The sequence below is a fragment of the Tinamus guttatus genome, unplaced genomic scaffold (assembly GCF_059628265.1).
Source record: "Tinamus guttatus ecotype Peru unplaced genomic scaffold, ASM5962826v1 Tinamus_guttatus_pri_ptg000546l, whole genome shotgun sequence".
In the NCBI taxonomy this organism is placed as follows: Eukaryota; Metazoa; Chordata; class Aves; order Tinamiformes; family Tinamidae; genus Tinamus; species Tinamus guttatus.
The window spans coordinates 2949755-2963351 of record NW_028289080.1 but is presented as its reverse complement, the minus strand read 5'-3'; the positions used below and the strand labels follow the sequence as shown (position 1 = coordinate 2963351).

Sequence of the window (13597 nt, the reverse complement as noted above, 5' to 3'; positions counted from 1 at the left end):
GAAATGCAATTTTTGTAATACTTTCATCTATTTTAATAAAGTAATGATCTTTAAGTATTCCCACATCCCTTACATAAAACTTTTCCAAGTATCCTACAAAACACAAATACGTGGGAATTTGCTGAACACCAAAAAGCGGCTACGTTAAGGTAGAGCAAGGCAACTGTATAAGAGACTGCTGTTAGTTAGAAATGGTCTCTCCATGGGTTTCTAAGGCTGAAATTATTATGGCTGCAGAGTTCAGGGAGGCAAAATTCATTCCACTGTGCTTTTAACTGAACATTGCATGGACATCAAATTGTAAGAAAGCAAAATGCGGCTTCTGACAAGCAGCCAAAAAGTTCAGGATTCCTTTAAAAACTGAACAGGGGAGTGACACTGTAGTCACACGGTAATATCTGGGGTGGTTATTTCCTACCTGCATCCTGTTCATGGCCTCCCGAAGCTGGTCGAGCTGATGGGCAGAGCTAAGGGCTTCCAGGCGAATATCAGTCAACTTCATCTCTTTGTCTCTCAGCTCATTGCGTAGCTGCATGACCGTTTCAGCTTCGCTGTCAGTGCATTCAGAAATACTGCAGAAGATTGAAAAATAGCCATTAAATTAGATTACTTGTTAGTTTTCATAGTGTTCCCCTGGCATTTATTAGCAAAAATAAAAAAAACACCTCTCATTCTGCAGGAAGGAGGCAATGGTTTTGGTTTGCTGCATGAATGATAACATAAGTCATGTGTTAAATAACTCACAACTCATGGAAAAATCGGAGACTAGTCAAATAGATATGTTTGAAGATAATCTTTCTTTAATCAGCATAGGAAAGATAATTCTGAAAAACATCTGCTATTGGATACTATGTTTTTTTTTCATGGTAGTTGCCACAAAGGAAGTATTTTCAAGCCAAAATCTAGGTAAGTTAAGGGGGTGCAGCAGTAGCAGCAGCCAGCTGGAGATTGATGAGTTTATGGAAAGATTTAAAGCTCACCAGGTGTGCACAGCTGGGCTTCCCTCAAATGCTCTGGAGGGCTTTGCAACTCTACACCTGCTCGAGCATGATGAATTCCTGCTCACTTTAAAGCTTAAAAAAAACCCCCAAAAAAACAAAAAAACGGTGTGGCATCCTTCATTCTCTCTTCCCGTCCAGAGAGATTCAGCGTGAGTAACAGTTCAGAGCACAAGTTGGTGTATCTGCATGAAGATCAAGTGCACAGCTGCACGTTCGGAGGGAGACCTCACTTAAAATGTTACTCCTCAAGTCGGGGTAATGAGAAATGTTTTCCCCACCAAAAAGCCAGTCAGCCAAAACACACGCTTCCTCTTTCCCTTGGTTTCCTTAGCATGTGTTCAGGCTTTTTGCTTTCCAGAGTCTTGTCAAGACGAGATGCATGTGCAGCGCAGTTAGACTGAGGGCACACAGGACCATCATTTGCAGATTTTCTAGCCTGAGAGCTCCAAAGCAAGACTTGCTGCCGTCACAAGAAACTCACTGAGTTCGAGTCATGAGACTGGAGAGCCTTGATAAAATTCCCACGAGGTTATCCTCCACTACTAACACTTCACCGCCATTATTTAGCTGGAAATATTGCTACTGCTTTTACCCCTTCCTATGAAAACAAGTGATGGGCAAAAATTCAAGTTTGGGTTCTTATTCGAATGTATTTGATTCGAAATCAGGCTGCAAGTCTTTACGACACCTACAAGTCCATAAGGCTGTCTGATAGCCACGTGTTTGTCAGTGATAGCACTGACAACTTTCTGTATTGGTCCTACTCAAATGAAGAAACAACAGGCAAAACTGACAGAAAATCTGTTTTACAGAATTTTCCAAGAACGCTATAAACATGAATTTAGACTCAGTGGTGCTCCAAGGCAATTGTTAAGTTTCATTTCACAGGTGGCCAAAAGGAGACATCAAGATCATGTGTGATTTCCCCATGAATGTAAGGTGAGATAAGCAACAAAGGAGAAACCTTGACTTTAAAGCCTGTATTTCATTCTCATACAAACACAAGCAGATGGGTATGCTTTGGTCATACGGATGAGGCCATCTAATGCCTTGCTACTACCAATTTTGTTCTCTTTCCTCACTGTCCAGCCTTTTCCTGGCAGTGCTGTCATGCCTTGCTTTCATCTCTGGAACTGAGCCAGAGGAAATCACTAATCCAGGAAAAAAATATTCCCATTGGTGTCATATTACTTTTCAAATAATTTAGCATGTTGAATCAGCTCAGTGGAATTGCCCGAGATGAAGCAGAATCAGTGCAAGGGGAGGATCAGACAGCGACGAGGAACATAAGGAAAGAGGAAAAGATTCTCCGTTCATCAGCTGCAATGTGTTAGATCAGTTCAGCCCCACTGCTGAACTGTGATGGTTGCTGCTCAGGAAATTCTTACCTTATCTGCATCTGTCTACTTAACGAGGAACTCATCACAGCAGATTAGTTAGTGCAAGAGGTGCTGTCTTCAGCCAGCAGAGAAAACAAAATCCCAGACTTAACCTCATTTGTTTGACTACTCAACAACACGAGATCTAATTAGCACTGCCCTCTAAGGTCACCCTGGCTATAAATATTTTTCCTACAGAACATGTTCTGCTGCGAGAACACTCCAATAAAATACTAAAATATACTATGATAAAGCTATAGTGATTTTTGGCTTCCTGGCAATGCTAAGGCACTGGATAGGGAATCAGTATAAATTCAGCTTTCCTATTTTCTGCCTGTAATCTATGCAAACTACAGCAGAGCCAGAGTAGACAGCACTATCTTTGCTCCTTGTTAAGGATTTTATCAGATAACATGCACTCAGCAGAACAGGGCTTCTGTTTGAGAGATAAGGAAAACAGCCCTTGGAAGCAGGACCAAACCGGGGCAACAGAGCAGCTCTGGTCTGCAGGACAACCTTTCCTGGGCCACCTTGTCATTTACTGCAGCCCCACGGTGAGCAACTGGTTTTGGTGATGCAGGTAGTTGAACAGCTGTCAAACTCTTGAAGTGCTTATACAAATTTGCAGATTCTGATACAGAATCCATTTAGTTCTGGAAAGTGGCCTACAGTGTCCTGTAAAACTAGGATTTGGTACTTGCAAATCGCTTACTACAAAAGAAGAAAAAAAAAAAGCCACTTACAGAGAATTGGAATGAGAAGCTCTCAGCAATGGTGTTGAAACAGTTGAGTTATGGTGTGGTAGCTTTGGTGATGAAGGTAATGAAGAATCGGTCATCTCCTCAATATCTGAATGAGAAGATGCTGACTTGGGAGATTTTTTTTTACCAAAAGCTTGCTTGAAGGAGCTGCGTAACTGAAAAAAACACCACCACAACAGTGGAGACATCATTAAAGGTGAAAGCAGACAACAAAGCCACCGAGTGAAATCTCTAACATGCAAATAATACAGCCATATGCACATGTATTTTTATTAGGAGTAAAAGAAAATCAAAACAAAAGCTTTTTTTTTTCCCTCTAAACTATTTAATGAGATTAATATGGTAAATTCAAAATAGGATTGGATATCAATGCCTCCTATTTTTAAGACAGCTATTTTATAACAAACGCAAAATTTAGTTCAGTGCAGTGGGTTTTACAGCAATGTTGTAACTTGCAGATCTAACGTAACATGGCTCAGACAAGGTTAATGATGCTGAAAGGGTTAGTCATGTAAATGGGTGGGTTAGCTCTGTATTTCGTACTTTAAAGTAGGTCTTCCTTACCTCATTGACCTGCCGGAAGAAGCGCAAGCAAAAGGGAGGAGGAGGGGGAAGGAAAAAAGACAAGTTTTAACAGATAAAGCCAATGACTAGGAAAGCTTTGGATTTCTAAGACAAACATGACCAATAATCAACAAATGCCAACAAAACTTTAAAACCAGAGCCCTACATACTTTAGAAAGGGGTGGTTCAAACACTCATTCTATTTTGTGCCACTCAGGGGAGACAAGATCCAGATCTCATAACTATTTAAACTATATTTCTCCATTATTTTAAGGAAATCTTTGGCTAATAAACAAGATAATATTTTATTCTTTGCTGGAATGGGTATTTTACCAGCCAAAGACATGGAATCTTCTCTACTTATGTGCGACTATTTGTCCTTTTTAACAAGCCTGCCATTTACAAAACAAGCTGAAAGCTGAATATTAATGTGACTAAACTGCTGTTATCCTGAAAGCTGCAGTTAAAACACTGCTTATCACTATCACAGACATCATGTTGCAAAGAGTCTGGAATATGAGCTGAAAGACTTTTTAATTAGGCTAAGATTTCTGAGGTAAGAAAAGTTGAAATCTTTTGTTTTAGCTGAACGTCAGCTTCATTGTTTCTGCCCATAATGAGAAGAGTTTGGCTGAGTGTCACTAGTAGTAGTGAAATAAGCAATGTGCGAGGCAAACACAACTATCACACTTTCTCAGCTAAAATTTACATGAGCTAAAATGTACATCAGCAAAGTCCTGATTTTGCTTCCTCATTTTACAACGCAGTGCTCATTTTCAACAGAAGACGAACTACAGTCCCGTTTCTCCCGCTTTTTTAATCTATTTTTCTTTATAATTTATTCCTCTTTATAGTATTTATCCCTCTTTATGATAAAGAAATACTTCCTTAGCTTCCCTTTAAGATAATCCTGTGTTGAATGAGAAATATAAGATGCTGTAGGATGAGATTTAGTAGATTGCAATAACAAAGAATATAAGCTAAAACATTTTTTTAAAAAATTGTGTGTTTATCTTAACTAAGGCTTAACAATCCCCAAAAATGTATCTCACAGAAAGAGAGTGAGTCACTAGCAATTTACAAGCTACAGCATTTTTCCTTGTCTGTAATTAACATATAAATCAGCATGACAAGGATTTGGAGATGACATTGCTTCCATTTAAGCAATAATTTTAGGGGCAGAGAAGAAATACTACTGCTACAAAGGAGTTAGCAACATGTTGAAGTGAAACTACTGGAATAAAAGAACATTTAAATAAAATTCTACTTATGAAACTGTGTCCTATCGTACAGGAGTTTGATAAAGCTTTCTAAGAGGATCACATGCAAACACCAACCAAACTTTCCCCAGCTCAAACAACACTTTGTAGCAGGGCAGATTTATTTGTATACTCAAAAGATCTAAGAAGATTTAAATTCAATGGGAAGGAAGGGGTGGATTGATTTTCCGGCTACATTATAGGAACTAGGGACTTCGATCCAAACTACAAGGTCACTAAGGCAGTTATGGTCTAATCCAACGTGGAGTTTAATAGGATGTACCTTTCCTCCAGTACAGGGCACCTTGTACACAGATGTGTAAGTGATGAGCAAAGAAGGAAAAATGGGAAATGAAAGGTAAGTATTGCAAAAGCTTGTGGAATAAATGTCTATCACAGTACTTTTTTTTAAATGCTTTTTTTTTTCTGTAGAGCTCCATTGTAATGTTCCATACAGAGATCTCAAAGAATGCATAACGTGTTCATTTGAAAGAAGAAAGTACTATAAACCAAGAAGACAAAAAAAAGTTTTAAAAAATCTCTCATTATTGGGTTGTTTTACTTTAATGACAGACGTGAAGTTTTCCCTAAGGGGCTGGACATCGTATTTTCTTTTAGCCAAAACTGATCTTTGATAGTTATTTCTGCTTTCGGACTAGCCCTTTTGGGCTGCTATGGTAAAATTCATTCCTACGCATAGTCAACACAAGCATATACATCACTTATGACTCAATTAAATCTCCAGAAGGGAGTTTACACAGGATTTAACCAGCACGTAGTCCTTGTGCTGACCTGCTGCATGAAGCGGAGGGAGGAGGAGTTGCACGACTCCATTGCACTGTGCGTGTTGTAACACTTTTACATAAACCTCACGCAATCCGTTCAAGCACACTCACCCAGTTCTTCCTCTTCTTTTTCTTTGAATCACTTTCTATGTTGCTTCCCACACTGGAGTGGCTGGTAGCGCTGTTGATACTGGAGACGCTGTCCGAGGAGTGCTGCCTTCGGATCCGCAGGTCTGCTGGCTGGGCAGCTCCAGGACCTGGACAGGCAGGGGTTTCAGGGGCAAAGTTATGCAAAAAGTTTCATAAGCTGTGCTCCTCATTCAATTCCAAATAAATATCTGGGAAAATAGAGACATTTGCAAACATACGCACTGATGCAGTTCAAAGTAGTGCTGCCTAGGCCTTGTTTCTCATGAAGAGATTAAAATTTTAGGCACGGATCCTTTTAACCTTTTCACCCTTAATCACTGGGAGTAATTGAAGGGAGATATTGCAAGACTGCCTTCAGTCAGAATCAGGAAACTTATGTTCAGGAAATTATAGAAAATGCTGAAGAAAAGGCCATTACACAGCTTGCCATAGCCTACAGAAGGGCTTTCTTTGCTCCCATCTCAGGTCAGTATCTCAGAGCAGTGAATTACTAAATGCTGTCAGTAAATTCTGAGAGATCACACAGAAACATTTTGTTAAAATGCTTTCTCAAACATTTAGCACATCCGTTTTCTTCTATATTGTACTATTTACATAGACATCCATTTAAAAAAAAAACCACATTATACCAGGAAAAACAACAACAAAAAGTAACTAGAGCATGAGACAAAACAGATCTCTGACAAGCCCAGTTGCACCAGATACTACCAAGAGGACTCCTGTCTTATGAGTACTGCAAAGCTGCTAAATGCAGCGCTGGCTTCTCACCTTTGCAGTTGAGCTCAGGGGTGTTGATGACTCCATTAATGGCAGCCTGGGCAGCAGCATTTTGCTTCTTCAGGAGTTCGATAGTCTTCCTTAACTCATTCAGTTCTGAATCCTGGAACACAAAACAACACTGGTGACATTATCCGCTAACATGGATGGTATCTAATGACTCCCAAGGTACCACCTTTTGAGCTGAAGCTGAAGGTATTTGGTACAGCCATTTATAGAATACATGTGTAAAAAGAGATGAAAATGAGATTTGACCTACCTGGAAAAGCACATCCTCACAGACTACAAAATAGCTTGGTTACTGCGATACTCAATTGCAAAAACATACGTGCTCTTTAATACAGAAATTTAATTCAGACATACTCTTTAGAAATCTCATGTTATTTATCTTGCGATGATTTGTCACATTATTTCTTTTGGACATGCATGTATGTAGATGCTTTGGGAAGAAATGTATCATAAAAAGATGCAACGCTGAAGGCTAACATCCAAAGCAACCATTTGTAGGAATACCCTGCTTAGCTGTCACGAGGCAAACAAGTATTTTCTACCAAGTTATTATGACATTTTATTACTTCACTATAGAGAACTAAGGCAAATGGTGTGCGTGATTTTTCCACTGCTACTGAAGAGCGAGAGCAACAAAGCTATGAAGACAGCTTCAGACTTCAGTACTACCAGTGCCCTTCCCCTTGCCCTAAGATCTTCACTAATAATTTGGCCTAAAGCACATGCATTTTTGCAACTGCAAAGTTCAGCTTCCCTCTAAATCTGCCGAAAGCACTGCAGCTGTGACCATCCTGAAAGGCCACCTTGGACCTGCCCGTGTGGGACACACGTAGGTGTGACCATAGCTGGCACAAACACCTCTCTCACTTGCCTTTTGCTCAGCTGTCATGGTCAGGCTCTGCAGCCGGATGGTCATGTTGCCCAGGCTCTGCTCAAAGGCTGCCACCAGGTGAGCCTGAAAAGCAAACGACACCCAAAAGTGAGTATTTGGCTCTCCCCCACCAACAAGACCATTTAGGCAAGTATTTAAGGGTTCTACTGAGCGTGTGCTTTTTGTTTCGTTATTTTTGTTTGTTTTACTGTATAAGTCATACAGAGAAAATGGGAGAGATTAGGAAAGGTCACATGAGTTCAGTGCACGTTGCAAAAATGTTTATGAAGAAATTACCGAGAGGAATTTAATTGTGGAAAATTAGAAGTGCCGAAGGTAACAGATCCACGTGAAAACATTCCCAGGCGACAGCCTGCTCATGTCAAGTGACTGCTGGCAGAAAGCTGAAACCAAGGACTTTGGGGCTATAAACCATGCCCTGCTGAGCGGCAGCTGCCAGCACGCACTTTGGAAAACAGATCTGTCATGAAACGCAGGAAGGAGGGAGAGACAAAATAAACCATGCCCAAACACCTCCTGCTATTAAGGTTTTGAATGGAGACTTCATCTCTGACTTTTTATATGGACCTTTAATAGCAGCTGTAGAGTTGCTTCATGATAGTCTTCAAGCATCTGCATACATAGTTAAGGCAACTCTTGCCGCAAAGCTTTTGGCAAAAGTTTTAAAGCTCTTCCAAACAGTAATTAAAAAAAAAAAAAGGGCAGTACTCATAAGTTTAAGGTGGATGCCCTTAAAATTAAAATAAAGTAGAAAGGAAGAAATTTAGTATAAAGCGAAAGGGAAAACAAACACGTGCAAGAGCACAAATCTGTTTTATAGAATTTAAGATTCTCTCGTGATACTACCGGCTTTTGAAAGTCAAGACTTCCATGATCTGTACTAAACTAGATGAGGAATTCAAAAAAAAAAAAAAAAAAGCTGATAGGAGGAAATCTTATCCTGAGAACATTAAGTGCTTTGTGTCAAGTAAAGAAAGGAGCAGTAGCTTTTTTTTCTTAACACAGAATTGTTATTAAAAGCAGTTGAAAAATCATATAACAGAAATGAAAACAAGTAAAAATGTGTAAAGTATCCTACAGGCATGTAAGTGTTTCAATTTAAAGATATTAGAAGGCAATTTAAGTGTTCATTTTAGATGCACAGAGAAGGCTTGAAAATGCACCATCTTTTCTCATAAGCAATGATTGAGTATGTGAAGAAAACAGAGAGAATTAAATGCTTCTGAAGGCATAGAAAAATTAGTCTTTCTAACTGACAAATGCTAGAGACTAAATAAAAAACTTTGTTTCTCTGGAATTAGGTTTAAAAGTTCACAAAAATGTCTGAAGAATTCCTACCCAGGAGAGCTTTTTAAAAAGTGCTTTTTGCAAGCATTTTTAAACTAAGCCGTTAAAATGTTATGACATACTGATGCCCTAAGTTTGCATTAAAAGAAATGCAGACTAGCAATAGCTATTATACTGCTTATGGACCACCAGACTAATAAATCCATAATGAGGCTTTCTTTTCCCCCCATAGTTATTAAGCTACAATCCTACATACGTACAATCTTAAAATCACTACATGACAGTTAATATTTTTAGATTTTAAAGACGTTTATTTACCAGAAAATATAGAAACTCTTTTCTAAAATTCCTAGTCTTCTGAGTATTTAATATAAGGAGTTATGCTTAGCTACCCTTATCCAAGGCAAGTTAGTCAACCCACCTCTCTCTACTGGACAGCAGATAAGACGTCGACAAAGTTAGTAATAACCAAGGCCAGCTTGCATGTGAATCAATAACACAGGCATGACTCAACTACAGTTTTGTTGGATTACACATGATGACCTACAATAACTTTATCAACTAACAGTATTTTATTTTTCTATTTAAAAGACACGCACAAATAATGCTGTGCAAAAAAGCTCCATGCGGAAAGGGATTTTCTCTCAACTTGGGTCTACGCAGAACGGCCCGGCCTTTCACGGAGCCGCTCCAGACTCACTGGCCATCAGCACACAGGCGACTTGTCCTACACAACTGTTCTCACATTCACAGTGAAAACAAACAGGAGCAGCACAATAACACAGGGACATGCAGCTCCCGTTCCCACCAGCCCCTGTGAAAACAAGCAAAGCTGAGACTGTGAGAAAAACTGCAAAAAAATAAGTTAAATCCTCACTACATGTGTTTGAAAATGCAAATATTTATTTAAAGAACAGACTGCAAAGTTTCTGTTGGAGGGGCAGGGAACGTCTTTGCAGAAGTAGAAAAAAAATGCAGGGGAAACAGATTGTGGCCTATAGAAAATAGGTAATTTTACTTTTTAGTTTGAAGGAACTATTTTCACAAATTCTTGCCCCAGATGTACTCAGAATAACATCAAGGCTACAGTGTGTATAAAGGATAACTCAGAAAAGATTTGATACATCAAATAATGATAGGAATTCAAATTGCTCACATTCAAAGCATTAAAAATAAATCTCCTGTAAAGGAAGTGTCATAAAGCATCATCTTTGCAAACGGAATTGATCTGCCTAAAGTTTCTTGGATACAGACCTGGCCCTTTATATGGAAAAAAAGAAGTATATTCTCCAAAGAGAAACTGCTGTCCCAGAACGAGACTGAAACAGAACAGTTAGCAGGACAGTTTTAGAGACATCTCTGCAACAAGCTGGGGCTGATTCATAGGCAAATGAGTGACAGGTCCAGATCAAAGCAGCACAAACAGAATGAATGAAATTTTAGTGAAAGTTAGTTAGAACAAAAAAAAAATCTGAAAACATAAGAATTTAATTTTCTATTGTTTTTTTCCTCCTGTTCAAAAAGTTTCAACAAGTTCCCGCTGCCGTAATGCTTTCGTTTGATTCTCCATGTCCTGTGGTGCTGGTTTCCCTTTCTGCTCTGCAGGCTGCATGAAGCACCGTGCTGGGATGCCTGCTGCAAACGTGTCGGTGGATTTGCTCCCGAGCCCGTCCTGTGGCAGGAGTCACTGCTCACACAAAAGCTGCCCTTTCCTGCACCGAGTTTGGTATTCCCCCTTTTCCAAGGGCAGAGGGGCAGGAAGGGCCTCTCCGGTCAGCACATGTTCTCGTGTTTATCCCTTCCCATAAGCTTAGGACACTAGTGTGGTCTGATCTGACAATTATGCAGCTTATTTAGCATATCAGCTTATCTAGCAACTATGTAGCTTATTTATTCTAGAACTGTGTGTTTTTCTAGCAAGCTTCTGCTTTTCAGATATCTGCTCTCTGTGACTACAGCCCAGAAAATATAAACAAACTCGCTCAGGTTCATCTGTAGAGTTGCCTCAACACCTCCTGGCTTCAAAAATCTTTTTCTCCGAGCGTCATCTAAAAAATTTAGTATCTTACGTTACTTCCCTATCAAATTCACATTTCTCATAGGAAACAAGCAGGACTATCGACTATGCTGGCAAAAATTAGATACGTTCATTCTTCAAACATAACTGCAAATGAGTTCTCAGTGTACTTTGTTCGTGACTCTCTCAAGATCTAAAGATGACTTACATATGTATAAAGCCAAGTGAATTCAGTATGTAAATAAATGCATAAGTCAGGACAGAGTAGATTAATTTTGGAAGGGTCCCAAATGCATGTAGTTTTATTTTTAGACACAGAGGCAGTATGAAATGAATGTTATACACGTGAAACCTTTTTTGTCACCTAGAGAAAATGGGGTGGTAACTGGTGCAACAAAAGCATTCCCTGCAAGCGTTTGTTCTCCAAATTGTACTCACATTGGCGGTCAACTGAGTTGTCAGAGCAGACACTTTTTCTTGGGATGCATCCAACTCTCTTCGTAGCTTGCGAATCTATATATTGTAAAAGATAATTCTCCATATTAAGGTGCAGTAAAGTTAAGATACCAAGACACAAAACACAAAGTGTCTTAACAGAATATTTATGTGTTTGATAAAAAGTGTGCTCTTACCTCCGACTGGCACTTCTCTTCAGGCTGTAAAATAAGAACAGGGAAACACATGAGGACATGAGGCCACACTGTCTGTGCAAGGACACGGGGCAGGCGGCCCCTCGTGGCTCTCACAGCTATGAGGAAAGCCCAGGGGATGGCTCTGTGCCCCATCCTCCCAGCACGTTACCGGTTTGGGCTTGTGGCAAGGTTCATGGGTGGCAGCATTTCCCATCAGCTGTTGTCACAGGCCGTGTTATACGTATAGCCTGGCTATAATGAAGCAAGCGTGTGAAATAATACACTGTGTGGGCCTGAGGGGCTGGCCACGTGGTAAGCCTGGAGTTGCATCCCACTTGCATAACAATTTGAAATTAAAGGCTCTCTTCAATTAACACATATTCCAGAAGTTAATTATTATGCATTGTTTGCTTTCAAAAAAGGTTCGCTTGAAGAACATCCCAAAATCGGGATTGCAGCTTGCCAGAAACACACAGCTTTGGATACCAAGAGCATGGAACCACAGGGTTTAAACACTGAACACCTGTGTGCAGGCTTGTGTGCACTGGGACCCGCTCTGGCCCCAGGTCACTGCACTTACACCACGTCTAGCCAGGTAAAAGCTACACGAGGAACGGCGTACGTGCCACAGCCTCATCTCCCTGTTACAGCCCAAATATATTCTTAATTTAACGAGTGTTCTATGTTACACTTTCTAAATGGAAAATCCTTCTGAGACTACTGAAAGAAAATAAGCAAATGCAATGCAGTTCTAAAAATTCTATTTCTGAACTCCAGTAAACCTTATCTCAGGATCAGATAGCCTAAGTGAATACATGCTTCCGGAGAAAATATTACTGCTGTAGTGAACAGTAATGGTTTCTTTACAATTCTTAAGAACTATGCTGTTAAAAAAGCTATTTAAACTAAGCAAATTATTAATATATGTCTGGAATTGCTTTATTCGGCAAATTGGAAAGTCGAATCCCCTCATATCCACTAAGGTCCTTTGCAGCAAAACACACAGTAAAATGCTGACTCAAAAAACAAACATGCAGATGCAGCTAAATAACCACAACTTTTTAAAGATGATAAACACTTCTCTAAGAGCGAGAATAGTGTTTTTCTCCTCCTTGGAGGACAAGGGTAACGTGCGCAACAAGACCAGTCAATTCAATGGTCTGATAAATAAACCCAGCTTGTTCATTTCATGATACTCACTGTGGAATAAATTGAAGATGTGCTGGACACCAGAGAGAGAGAGGAGCCATGCACTAATGGAAAGAAATAAACCAAATATAAATACAACAGGTGGTCTCATGAACATGTCATCCATCAGTCGATTGAGGAAATATTTTCTTCATCTATCACAAGCTTAATTACATTATTGTCCTCATAATGCTCAATGTCAAGAGAATACGGCCAGCTAACAATGTGCCCCTACTTCTTCTTTAGGTTTAGATCAGATTTCCAGGGCCTTTTTGATGGTTTTCTTTCTAAGGAGCCCAACCAGCTCCAGGATCTGATCGGGCACTCGAGAAGGGGGCTGAGCACACAAGTCCAATGTCTCATTTCAGGGCTCTAGATTTGGGGCTCCCCCTGGAAGCAAAGGTACCTCTGTGCTGACTACAGGGGCGTCAATGCTCTGGATGCTTCCCCTCCGTGCAGCTTTGGGCTTTTTTAAAGTAATAGCATTTCATTAGCAAGACAAAGTTCTTTTTCCCCTACGAAACTGACCTAAGTGAAGAGAGCTACAAAAGCTTTTCTGGAGAGGAATCAAGTTCAAATAGCTTTTGCATTTAAACATACATTAAGTGAAAGGCACTTAATGTATGTGATTCTTCGGGTTCTTACCATCACCCCGACGTTAGCATTTACATAATACATCACATCATTTTCTTTTTGATTGTGTTGTTAAAAAAACAACTACCTGAAGCTATTATTTCCGTTAATGAAACATGCAAAATTATCTTTCCTTTTTATTTTTAGAAGCAAAATACTTCTACTGTAGCTTTCATTCCAAGTAGATGCATTTCATACAAATCATACAAAATCATGTTAATCTCTTTTACTTCCATCTAAACACTGCAGCCCCCCAAAAAAAG

At 39.7% G+C, this 13597-nt stretch overlaps 1 protein-coding gene across 1 annotated transcript in view; it reads right to left on the bottom strand.

The window, feature by feature from the left end:
* The window catches only part of NAV2 (neuron navigator 2), a 263629-nt gene that overhangs the window by 11700 nt on the left and 238332 nt on the right, over positions 1-13597 (bottom strand). Inside the window, exons 20-27 of the mRNA XM_088534263.1 lie at positions 12714-12766; positions 11514-11537; positions 11320-11394; positions 7557-7640; positions 6668-6779; positions 5861-6006; positions 3124-3296; positions 419-572 (exon numbers count right to left, since the gene is read on the bottom strand). Coding sequence (XP_088390389.1) covers positions 419-572; positions 3124-3296; positions 5861-6006; positions 6668-6779; positions 7557-7640; positions 11320-11394; positions 11514-11537; positions 12714-12766 — 821 coding nt within the window. The remainder of the gene's footprint in view (positions 1-418; positions 573-3123; positions 3297-5860; positions 6007-6667; positions 6780-7556; positions 7641-11319; positions 11395-11513; positions 11538-12713; positions 12767-13597) is intronic.